General features: G+C 39.0%; 1 protein-coding gene across 1 annotated transcript in view; it reads left to right on the top strand.

Annotated features, from left to right (window-relative positions):
* Positions 1 to 12,559, top strand: part of gnb1l (guanine nucleotide binding protein (G protein), beta polypeptide 1-like) — a 38,963-nt gene extending 26,404 nt beyond the window's left edge. Inside the window, exons 6-7 of the mRNA XM_004072750.5 lie at positions 2,836 to 3,051; positions 11,920 to 12,559. Coding sequence (XP_004072798.1) covers positions 2,836 to 3,051; positions 11,920 to 12,198 — 495 coding nt within the window. The 3' untranslated portion in view covers positions 12,199 to 12,559. The remainder of the gene's footprint in view (positions 1 to 2,835; positions 3,052 to 11,919) is intronic.
* The last annotated feature ends 629 nt before the right edge of the window (positions 12,560 to 13,188 follow it).

The following is a 13,188-nucleotide window of genomic DNA, read 5'->3' as shown; positions in this document are numbered from 1 at the left end:
AAATGTTGCCATTTGTTTATGCTGGTTAAGGAGAGATGCAAACATTTTTAGTGTGTCTATACAAAGTTTACACACTAAAAAGTTCCACTATTTTTTACTTGGCAAAAGTCGAAGTTTTTTTTTTCTCAGATTAAAGAAGTATCATAACAACTTTATGAAGTACATATTTAATACCATTATCGGGGAAGTATTTGAAAGAAAATGTATCCACGTTTTTTTTTTTTGTCCGAGATTTTGTTCGTTTTTCTAAAATTTGAAATTCTCTGATTGTTCTCCGCCTTTTTTTTTGCCTCCTTTGTCGCAGATTTTGAAACCAGCTATAAAAGACAGCAAAACCTAACAGTCTCATTCAGTAGACAATTTTAAAATTAAAATAAACGTTAATCAGTTTTTATAAAGATTTATTTTTTAGTTTAATACTAAAAAATCTGTTTTTTTTTACATTTGCCCAATATTTATGTTGAGAACAGCTTTTAGTTTTAATTGGCTAGTAATGAAAATGATCCCAAATATGTTTGTATTTTACTGAAACTGAAACCGCAGACTAGCAAGAAAAAGTTTCACATAAAACCAGTTACTGTTCTTCATAATAGTTTCCTCCACTGGTCCATCTTCTACCAGCAGCTTCAAGCCGTCTGTCTTTCCAGCTGTTCCTCCATGATGAATCTCCTCTCAGTGCCCCAGCCCACTCCAGCAGAGAACCCTCTTGTAGAAAGGCCTCCAAAGGATTTAATGAATTAGGTGTCTGCCCAGGGTTCCCTGACCTCTGACCTGTGACATCATCAATCAAGGAGGTCCTTCACTTAAAGTGAAACGGTGGGCCCCAAGCCTGGAACGCTTAGCCCAGTCCCTGCTGGTGACCAAGAGCCACTGGTTTTCACTTGTTTTTGTTTGTTTTCACAATCTCTCGGTGTTCGTCTTCGCTGATTTGTTGGGAAGGAATACATAAGTCTGTCTATAATTTGTTACAAGCTAAAAGAAGAGAAATATTGAGCGTTAACAGAGGAGAGGTCTCCAACATGCGTGAAAAATGGCAGACTTGGCGTCCTTGAACATGTGGAAATGTCTCTCCTCCAAGCTTCTGCGTTGCAGTTTGCTTATTCTGGCGGCCACTGCAACAAAAAATCATGTTTTTAAATAAAAATTGTTTTGATAAAAATTGCATTTCTTTATCTATTTTTTAAATTCAAATCGTGAATCAGGTGCAGACAAAAAAAAACTGCTGTTTAAAAAAAAGAGCATATTTGTTCTCAACAATGGGGAGGGGAAGTGGGGGTGGGGTTGCTCCATGCCAACAGTCCCGCCCACATCTCAGAGGTGAATTTCTAATGAACTACTGCCGCTTAACTGAATAATCAAACAGCAGAATCATAATTAAGTTACCAATGGGAATGCTCTTAAAATAAATCAAAAGCTGATCAGAGTAAGCGGGAAACAAAAACAAGTTTTTATGGGCACACTTTAAGATACTTTTTTTTTTTTCCTCCTTGGTCATTCAGTGAACGTCTTTCATTCTCTATCTTGTTTTTAGCAAATGCAGAGATTATATCTACTTCTGTACAAAAGAAAATAATGCACTTTGTAGTCTTTGTTTTTGTTATTGTCTTTAGTTCAGTATTGTAATTTTTTTAAAGTGGCATTTCATATCTGATCTCCGTTTTCGCTCTTGTTTTTGTTAAGGTTGTAGCAAAAAAAAAAATTTCAGAGGATTCAGTATAGGGTAAAGGGGTGGAGCAACATCATAGTTTTTTCTTTTTCTTTTTTTAAATTAGCGATGGCCTGATATGTTTAAAGCTCAACTATGTGCATGTTTAAACAGCGAATGTCAATAAACGTAAAAACATTTTACTCATCCAGTATTTTCAGAATGAGAAGTTGCAACAGCTTTATCAGTTATCTGTCACATTAACCGTTAAAAAACAAACAAATAAATAAACAAGGCCAAAACAAAAGATAACAATGACACAGAATGTTATTTTTTCTCTCTACAATTTTGTTCTTTCTTTTCAGACTCAAATACAATTTTTTTGTACTTGGACTTAAAATTGATTAATTTAAAGCAATCAAAAAAAATCAAGATTGCTGGAGAAACCAAACAGAAGAGATTTGTATCTATACATAGATAATAAATCAAACATAGGAAGATTAGTCATGATTTAGTTGGGGAAAAAAGGTTTGTCCACATGTAAGTTATGTTATATTGTGTCAAATTAAGTCAATATATTTAATCCTCAAATAGACATATTTGTGCTTTGATATGCAATATATGACACATCAAATCCATTACATGTGAAATTTGTCAAAGAAAATCAAATTTTTTGTTTGAAAAGGAGTGGGAGGAAGCAGACTATTTTATTTTAATCTACATAATTATACAGAAAATAGATTCAGTATTTTTCCAATAGTTGATTCATTTTATAAAAAGATTATACAATATTTATGTTTATTTAAAAAGTATTTTAAAAATTGTTTGAAGAGGCATAAAAAATAAACAAGAACGTAAATAAACTAAAAAAATACATGAAATACAGGAAATGCAAAGGGTTTTTCAAGCGATTTTGGGTTTTATGAGGTTTTTGGCCCAGGAATATAAATGAGGAGTAAAGTTAGGAGTGTTGTAATGGCGTACAGCAAAGAGACAGCAACAGGCTGACGAATGGAGCCCGCAGCCTCTCTGAGTGTCAGTGGGAGCTTCCAGGATGATAACCTCTGCCCCTCTCAGTTTCCAGCAGCACAGGGGTTTTCTTCATCTGACTGCAGAGCTGCCACCCCACATCTTAACTTGCCGTGCTCCCCCCACCCCTCCTCACTCTTATCACCCTCCTTCTCTTCCAGCCAGACTCGGGTCCCGGACCTCTCCTGTTGGCTGGATACGAGGATGGTTCCCTGTTGCTGTGGGACGTAACCCAGAGGTCCAAGCTGAGCCAAGTCAAAGCCCACCCTGAGCCCGTCATGTGTCTGACCTTCGACCCCCAGCGGCTGAGGGGCATATCAGGCTCCGCCGAAACAAAACTCTCCTCCTGGATTCTGGACAGCCAGAACAACATACAGGTCAGCCAGCTTGGGCCCAAACAACACAACTGGAGTATTTTATTTAAAAACAAGTCTTTCGGCATTTCTTCATGAAATTAAAAAAAAAAAAGTATAACATTTTAGTAACTGACAAACAAAATGTTTTAAATATGCTTGCATGAGACCAAAAAAAACTTTTAATGTTATTTTTGGGTAAAACATTCGCATTTCTTTCCCTTTTGTATGCAATACCCAGTTGGTACTTTTGAAAGCAATTTAATCATTGATGTTAGTTATTAAGTGACAACTTTAGTTCTGTCACTGTCTGAACCATTTAACATTGTAGTATGTATTTCAACAATATCTGCATTATTTCCATTGAGAATTTCTGGTGCTTTCTATTTTAAGAAAATGTAACACTTATTTGTTCCCTACGCTGTGAAAAAAAGGAAAAGAACACTACTCTTAAGAACAAATTTACTAGAAAGTAGAGTAGCTAAATGATCTTTTTTTCATTTAACCCAAGAAATCTTATAAGATATTAAGATAAAGAAATAAGGAGTTCCACAAAAGCATTCCTACAGTTTAAGTAATAGTAAATATTTTTTCTAAATCTAAGCATTTGATTTGTACTTTTTTAGTTTTTATGAACCTATTTGTTGGTCATTTTGATTACGGTGTAAATAGTTTAATAGGTAGAGATGATGAAATTTAAAACAAAATGAGAATACCATCTTATTACAAGTTTATTAAATCCTCATAAAATCTAAAATTAGCACTTATTCTTGGAACATAAGTCTAATATTAGTTTTCAAAGTAATGACAGCAAATGCCAGTCTAACTTATCAACATTTATTGCACTTTAACATAATATCCTTAAAATTGAAGAAAAATTTACAGTAATTACAGTCTTAAGTCAATTATTTTTATTGGAGCAAAATTATTTTCGATTCATTTTAAATAAAATTTATCTTTATTTCTAGTTCCAAGCTCTTAATGAGACAAAAAATTCTCAGCTGTGCTGATTTTGAGAAAAGTTTTAAACAGTGTAGAGCAAAGAGAAGTTAAAACCTGGAGAAAGAAAATCTTGATTATTTAAAAACTAGGTTTTATATCTTTGCGAGTATGAAATAGTTTGCAGTGCACCTTTCATGCAGACTACTATATCAGCGTGGACAATTCTGGTGTCTTCTGTAGATATAATATAAAAAAAAATAGAATATAATTTATACCAGATTATTAAAAATGACTTCTTCCAAAGTTTCTTTGGAGATCCCAGAACTTCTGTTAGGTGTCTGTTCTTTGGTGTGCTTGCTGAAGCATTTTTGTTTTTTACTTGAACGCCCCCACCTGCTAGCTTTTCCTTTTTTTTTTTTTTTTTTGCACAGTGGTCGACCTAATCCCATGAAATGGAATTAAAGGTAATAGAAGGCATGGAGGCTGAGGAGTGTTGCGTTTCGCCGGGCTTGCTCAGAAAACATTAGGGGCCAAAGAGGAAGAGGCTCAGCGGGGCTCAAGAGGCCATAAATCAGCTGCTGGTTACACAGTGTTGGCAGGGCTAGGGGCCAAGGGCCAAACTGGGGGTGTCAATTCAGAGTCCAGCCACACACATACACACCATATACATATTTATGTATACTTTTAAAGAGATGTGGGTACAGTTCAAGACATTTTTTTTTGCTTGTAAAATAAAAAAAGACATTAAGCATTTAAGGAAAAGGATTTTATACATTTTAAAATTATGAACTGGCTAACTAACATTAAAAACAGGAATCCAAGCCCCTCTGCATTTACAGAGAGATCACATCACCTTCATAACTCATTTTGAACAACAGCCAATGCTGCAGAGACTTCCTGCCTCATTGAAAGCTGGATTTTCTCCTGATTTCATGAGCATAAAGGAACGCTCCCATTTTTCAGGCAGCCCGTCGCCTCCCCTGAATCACAGCAAGGGGATCTTTCGGCTGATGTAGCCCACTCCAGCTGTTATTCTTTCCAAAGTCTTTTACAAATGAACGCTTGAATTAGAAATATTTGCAGATCTCTATTTGTCTCTCTCTAAATGTGTCTCAGGCTAACACTACGTGGGGTTTTAGTCCGGAGAAGAATAGTTCGTCGGTTTAGTTTGCTTGTTCAACATAATATTGACTCAGCGGCGGGAGAAAAATGAAAGAAAACCAAAAAGAATCCAGTGGGGGCTTTTAAAATGTTGCAGAGTGCATTTTGGTATGACGTTCTTATAGCAATCCTCACTTCTTCCCCAAATTATTTTTGTGTGGCCGAAGGAAATGCCGGTTAGCAGATTCGGGTCCAGGGTTCTGACGACCCCTGTGAATTAGTAAAAATATTAAAACCTGGAAGGCCCTTAAGGCAAACACAAAAACACATCTGCAGAGAGAGGAACAGCGGGGGTCCGCAGTACAAGCAGAGGAGGCTGGAAGTGCGATTGCATCCCGCATCACACAGCTGACTTTACAGTCCGACGGCTGCTGAGGATTTATACCTCTGGTGAAACTGAGGGGAAACTGAATGTGACACAACGCAGTGCAGTTATGATTGAATGGGGCTGTGAAGTGAGCTTATCAAGGCCAGATAAAGACAGATCGCTGCAGGAATGGAGGTTAATGTCTTACACATGTCTCCAAAGGCCTTTATCTGCTGCATGACCTCGCCTGCCCCGAGGTATTTTCAGAGTGAAAAGGCATCATCATTTTGTTTTTCTGCTTTTCTTTAAGCCAGCACTTTTGAAAGCTTGTAATGATGATGGCGCGGGCGTTGGGATTTCAGGTGGGGTAAGCTTGACGGACAGATCTTTAGCTGGATGCTCAAATGCACTGTCAAGTGCAGGGACATTTGAGGCCTGCACAAAGAGAAAACAGGTAAATCAAACATGAATGACAGGAGATAACAGCCCTTTACAGTTACAAGTCCAGTGATGTACGTAAAGCTTCTTGAGCTGAAAAGTGACTTTTTGCTGTCCACGCTATTGAGTGGAAATGCTAATAATGACCTTTAAAGAAGTCTTTAAAGATACGTTCCAGCTACGTTCACACCGCCCTCTGTAGCGCACGTTTAAGCAACCACTTTCAATGAAAAGTCTACGTGAACGCATGTAAATGTGAATTTTGGGCTGCCATGTTCATAACTCTTTCATTCACGTGGTAACGACCGTTTTCCGGCTCTACGTACAAAACACGAGGCTATTGAATGCGCATTGCAAGTTTAACCAAGTCAAACTTTGACCAATCAGGGACAAAAATTATGCAGTGGCGAATGGATGACGTCTCTTATAATTCAAGGAAGTGCCAAAAATTTAAGCATTGAGCAAGAGATTTGCACCGCTTCAACATTTTGTACGAAGCCTCTTCCAGCTGTAGGTGGCGAACATGCGCTAGTAAACAGTAGAAAAGTTAAAGGAAGAAGAAGCTCCGCCCTGCTTGTCCTGTGTGAACCCCATGGGTTCAACGTTGCGTTTCTTCCCGACTTGTAACGGCTACCTTCTTCTTTTCGCCAACATTACAACAGTTAAGCTATTTGAATTAGATGAGCTTCTGTAATTTGTATATTTTCTAGGTCGGTTCTTTGTTCAAGACTGTCAACATTAATGTAAACTTTTTAATTGTAATAAACATTTGAAGAGGTTTTATTGTTATTATTGTCCGCAAACCTACTGTGACTGTAAATGTGTAGACGCATTTTTGTGAATGCGGAGACCGATCAGGTAGCCATTACAGATCAGGTAGTGACACATGCGTTCAACACGCGTCAAATCCCCGCTGTGTGCGTAACTTTACTTATCGATTAACCCCTGCCTCTCCCACACTGAACAAGGCTGCTCACCTGTTTGACATATCCATATTCTGTCAGCCGGAGCCAGGCTCTAATAGGCAAGGCGACAAAAGGTTGTAATCTCCCTGCTGCTAAGTGTGATTCAGGGACAGGGTGTGTCAGAAATACCTTTGAAAAGCCTTCCAGCTGCTGGGCCGGAGTGAGTGAGCGATGACGGGATGTTTCAGTGGATCAGTGAACGGCAGGAACGTGTGCCAACAACCAAGGGGAGGAAGACGAAGCAAGGCATGACTGAAAGCTGCCAAGTGGATCCTGAGCCGTTTGTAAAGCCATAGAAAGTCCTTGTGGGTTCAGCTGCAGAGCTGAACTGGTCGTCTCCTGACAGCTTGAGAAAGGTTGCATTCAGACTCCAAAATATACTCTGCGCAGATTCAAACTTAAGTAAATATTTTATAATCAATCCCAGAGATGGAAGCTGAAGCCACCTGCAAGGTTTCTTTGTGAAAATAAAATTCTTGTTGAACAAATGGAGCGCCTAGGAAAATGAACCCAAATTAGTTGACTTAAGCTAATGTGTCCTTTTGCTAAATGATTTTGGGTTAATGGCTCCACTTTAGGTCAGCCAAAGCAATAAGATTTTTCTTTTTATAAACATTATTCACTTTTTGGGCAACAAGTCAGGCTTTATATTTTACTTTGATCTGCTTTTCATTTATAAAAGTCGTTGACGTTTTATTTTGAAAATGATAGAAGCTCCAGCTTTCTCAGTTTTGATCTAAACGGCAGTCTTTACAAAAGTTTTTCTTTTATTTATTTTGGCCTTTTTTTTTTCACATTCCGGAGCCTCCGTGTCAGAATGACCAAATTCGTATATTTGTTCAAAACATACAGAAAAACTGTTTTCCTTCTTTGAATTTGTCAGCATTTTTTTAAACTAAAATTGACATTTAATATGTGGAGAGAAATGTACGTTTCTTTGTTATCGTGTATCTTTGCTCTTTATTTATTTATTTATTTATTAAGCGTCAATTTAAAAATAAATTACATAAACCTGATTGGGATTTTAATTGTCTTTTGGTAGCAAAAAATATTACCCATTTTTGACTAATCAAATGACCTTAATAAATGGGGAGCCGGTTTAGCTCGTGCTGGTTTGCGGCGCCTTCCGTCCGTGAAACCCAGGTTTGACTCCGGGCTGCTCCCTGTTCCCCTCTCTACCTCTGTGCCGGTCCCAAGCATGGTTGCTTTTGCTTTGAGAGGGTTGCGTTTGGAAGGGCGTCCGGCGTAAAACGTTGCCAAGTTTACCATGCGACTTGTTCGCTGTGGCGACCCCTGATGGGAAAAGCAGAAATGGAAACAACAAATGTCCTTAATAAATATTATTTAAATATATTATGATTGACATTGGAAGAACAGAAAACCAATATTTTTAAATATCAATTAACTCTTTTGTCATTATTGTTTTGTTTTGTTCCATTTAATATTTAGGTAGCTTGATTTAATAGCTCAGAATAAGCCTACACAATAAATCTCAAATTTACTGTAATCACAATATTAGCCTGCGCAATTTGCGTTTCATAAAAGATAGTGTAAACTCCAACAAATGCAGTGTTGTCTTAATGTTTGCACCCTGCCTTTAAAATTTCATGGCAGCTTAAAGTATTTTACTAATCAATTTACTCATTTGACCAATGGAAGGGACCCCTACACGTCGTTGACCAATCAAATGGAGCCCTTTAAAGTTAGATGCCCCCCTCCTATGTAGACAAGGATCATTTATGCTGTAATTTAAGTTATGTTGACTTTTGTTTACATAAAACTGTTGCAGTGAAATGAAAATGATGTTTTAATTGTTTTTTGTTTTGTTATTTTTTTTCATGTATCGCAAGTCATATCATCGCTATTTTGATCATTAATATCGCACATCGCAGGTTTTTCTCATGTCATGCAGCTGTAGCTCGGAGCAACCTTGTTTTCTCCGTTACAACTTTTTCTCCTCACTTTCTCACACAGAAAGTAAAAATAATTGAGCAGTCAGGCTTGCTGAATGACCAATATTGCATCATTAGCTATTTACTGCTCGCAGTTGACCCTTAAATGAAATAAATGTCCTTTTCTGACACAAACTATGGGAAGCAAAACAAACAAAAACAGACACTTAAACCCATCATTATCAGGCCTCTAATCCAAACCAGATGGAGAAAGGTAGGGACATTCCAAATACTTGAGGTAATGACGAAATCTCTGTCCGGTTTTGGGGGTATCAAAGTAGGAACACAGTATGTCACACTCGTGACACCAACATGATGGTCTCAAGGAAAGAAGGGAGGATAAAACACAAAAAAGTATGACCTTTTGTCTTATGATCAATGACATTCCTCTCTGCTTTTACTCTCCCCTGCATTCCATTTTATCCACTCGGGCCATGAGTACCTGGCTTATATCTTCCACATGCAGCTTGTGGATGGTTCCTGCCCAGAACAGGAGCGTACAGATGTACTCTGCTATCCAAGATCATTAGTCTCTTTGGACACATCCTATGAAGTCAATTTTACGCTGTCCTGTTCGATCGCAGCCCCCATGTCCAGATGTTTTTGGGCCTTGCAGTGATCCGGCAGGGATCCCCATTGTCCGAGACGAGCATATTCGCTTTTGGGGAAGGCCCACAGCAGCAACCCATTTAGATAGTGATCTTAGCTGCTATTCATTATAATATGTCAGAATGTTGCCCCTTTAGAGAGATTGATTCGGTCCTTGGAACAGTGTAGATCACAGGGAGAAAGGGCTGTGGATAATCTTTAGCAGGCAGACATTACAGCAGCGCATTTATCCTAACTCCTCGGGTCGCTGACCAGACCTTTCAGTTAGTGTGTAATTCATCAGAGATGCCTGAAGCAACACGGCCTCTGCAAACAAGCATTTCAGCAAGATGGTCCCTCTCTTTCTTAAAAACTGTCACGCAGGTAACTAAGTCGCCTGACATGCTAACTGCAAACCAAATAGTGGCTCAGAGAAATTTACTCACGGTAAGTATTTTGTAGCAGATGACTGAGATTCTGGATTTTAAGGCGAAATCACACTTGAACTTCAGTCAACAGATGAGTTAATAAAGTCTCTGGTATTCACTTTTTTTTGACATCATTACATTTATGACTTGTGATCCTAATTACTCATGCCCTGCAGGGGTCCTGGACTGCAAGCACCATATTCTTCTTTCTCACTGCGCCTTTGAGGGAAAGTTTAACCCCCACCACAAACTCAAAACTTACCAAAGTTTGCATGTACCTATTACCCACTAAAAAGAAATTTTGTGCATAAAGAACATGACGTCATTGATTTGACAAAGTTAAAAACGAACTAAATTTAGCGTTTTGCGACGATTATTTATGGGTTCACTTTCTTCTGAAGATAAAAACATTGATAGTTTAGAATAAAAATACATTTAAATACATTTTTTTGGTAAAAAATGTTCTGGCAAAATGCATTATGGTCTATATTCGCCAATCTAGTGAGCATCGATGCACACTGGGTTTTCACACAGACTTTTGGGAAATTTCCAGGGCAACTCGATTTTGAAATTGTTGATTCGGACAGCACTACAAAATGGCGAACGCACTTTAAAGGGGTTAAGGCCCGTACACACCGGGACGAATATTCGCCAGGCGTTATTCGCCAGCTTTTTTCCCCACTTTTTTTGTGTTCACACCCAGGCGATTTTCGCTGACGATGAGCCGAGCGAACATGCAATTTCATTCCCTGACATTAGATGGCGCTTAATGTAAACAGAAATACTCCTGTACACAAGGTGGCGCTGCGCAACTTTACGATTCTTAAAGTCGCTTTTCACTCAGAAGAAGAGAGCAATTACTTACGCGCTTGTCAGAATAATACAAAGAAAACATGAATATTTCAAGCACCAGTAGCTCCAACTGGTGATTGGTTCGGGGATATTTTAGAATGTCCATCATTATTTCTTCGCGGCAGTGTAGACGCTACTTGGCGTCTATCTTCTTCGCTGGTATGTGTGCTCAGCAAGGCAGTTTTGTGTTTGAGCGCCCCCAAGTTGTGTTTTACTGTAACTTCAGAAGCTCCAGACACGTGTGCAAAAGCGCCATTCTCATTGGTCGAATAGATTTCGACGCGACGCGTCGAAAAAAAAAAAACGAACCCGAGGCGTTTTTTTTTTTTGACGCTTTGGCGTGGGGCGTTTTTTCGCGTCGGTGTGCACACTCACATTGGTGCCCTTTGTTTAGTCACGAGGCGTTAAACGTCGGCGAAAATTGACGGCGAAATTCGTCCCGGTGTGAACAGGCCTTTAGGGTGGGAATTCGGACACAGTGTCAGACTAAAGCTTCCTTGACCTTTGACCTTGGTCTTGAATTTTCCCTCCAAAAAAATCACCTTTACTATTAGTTTCAAATTTAAACCCCGTCTAGGGACTTCGATTTATTCCCTCCTAACTCCTTGAACATTATAGCTACTGGGGATAAAAGTTGCTTTTAAAAGTTGTTGATTCTGAAATGGCGTAAGTGTGTTGAACTCACAAAAGTGACATTTCCCTGTTGTTCACACATTTTTAATAGAATATTATGAAAATGTAATACACGAATCCATGGCTCAAGCTGAACAAAACGCTGTCACATACAACATAAACATATTTGGAATGCGGGCGTGGGTAACAAAATACCTCTGATTTGCAAGGAAATCCAAAAGTTTATGTTTGCAGATTCTTCTAAAAATCCCATAGACCTGTTCATCACCACCAGGCAACCAAGATATGAAATGGCTGCTATGAAGATAAAACCAACAGAGTAGCCGCCATTTTGAAAAAAGTGCTGTTTATTTATCGATTTGTCAGGTGCATCACTTACCAGATTGGCTTGGGAAGATGGGGAGAACAAGGAGCATGAAGCAGCCACTCATTTAGTGACGCCTGTTCAAAAGGGGGTGGCGAGCGCCTGCGGGTCATACCACGCCACTCACGGCTTTAATTTTTATCATTTCTTTAACAGAAAAAGTGGTCACCTCACACTTCCTTTTGGATTGCTTTTACTGAAAGTAAAGCTGTTTTTTCAGAAGTGTGTGTTCAGTTGTTGAGGTGTCTGTGTGCCTTTGCAGCTTCAGGAGTGCGTGAAACTGGTCAATCCCGGAGTTTCTCAGCTCTGCATCAGGGCCGATGGCAAGCTTCTGGCGTCAGCCGGCTGGGACCACCGAGTGCGGATATTTGGTTGGAAGAAGCTGCGGCCGCTGGCGGTGCTTCAGTACCACTCTGACATGGTGCTCAGTGTGGCTTTCTCAGACCATCTGGACCCCCGACAGCGACTCCTAGCCGCCGGATCCAAGGACCAGCGGATCAGCTTGTGGTCCATATACAACGAGGGAGCCGCCACGGGCTGAGTCCCTGTAATGGAGGGATGCACAGACTGTTGGTCTGAACTTCTGTCATCAGCACTGATGTAATGCTGCCTTACCTCCTGTCTGGGCCTCTTTGGGCCGCCTTCACAGTTGAGGCGCAATAAACCCTTGGCTCATTTTTCAGAGAGCTAAACATATTTGTAAAATGCACCATCTATTTTGTGGGGGGAAAAGCGCTACGATGAATTATTTTCTTCTTATTTCATGTCATATGACGACATTTAAACTATTTTTTATTTTTCATACCAAAGCCAAACTTGTGCATGAAGAGATACATTCTATGGATTTTTTTTGAACTGTTGTTGACATTCAACATTAAAAGCTCTTTTTTTTCTAACCATTATACTGTTTGTGTTCTCATTTGAGCATGTTTGAACCCCTCAGTCGTTTTGCTAAAAAACCGACTGAAGTTTTGTCTGTTAGTCAAAGCTGGATCCATCGTTCTGCTACGATGTTGACTTATGCCATCGGAGCTGGGACAACCCAGTGGTCTTGAATTTGATATGCACCTGAGCTTCTGTATAATCCAATGTTATTCCAGGAGCTTTTAGTTTAGCACAGCGGCTCTCTGGCCTTAGCTAAGCTGCGTTTGTCAAACAAGGTTAATCACAGTGAGGACAGAGAGGTGCTGATTTACAGGCTGTGCTCAATAGTGACTAATTGTCAGGCTGATCTAAGTTTTAAATGTATTTATTGAATAGAATATAATAGGATTTTTTGACATGGTAAGGTTCTACAACAAAATTCCTGCAACCTGCCAGTGTAGGTTAAATAATCCCTTAGATATAAGAGAAAATCAAATTAAGAACAATAATTTTAAAAACATTGGGTACAAAATATTTTTTTAAAACAACAGACACATCAAAAAGTATTAGTTAAAAAAATATGTCCAGATTTATAATGTTCATCAGCTGTCTGAGTCAGCCAGAAGCGTCTTGGCTCTCATGCACCATGAGGCCAGAGAGCCAAACT

Source organism: Oryzias latipes, chromosome 9, assembly GCF_053564925.1.
Source record: "Oryzias latipes strain Hd-rR chromosome 9, Olatipes_Hd-rR_3.1".
Taxonomy (NCBI): domain Eukaryota; kingdom Metazoa; phylum Chordata; class Actinopteri; order Beloniformes; family Adrianichthyidae; genus Oryzias; species Oryzias latipes.
This window is presented reverse-complemented; position numbering and strand designations above follow the sequence as displayed.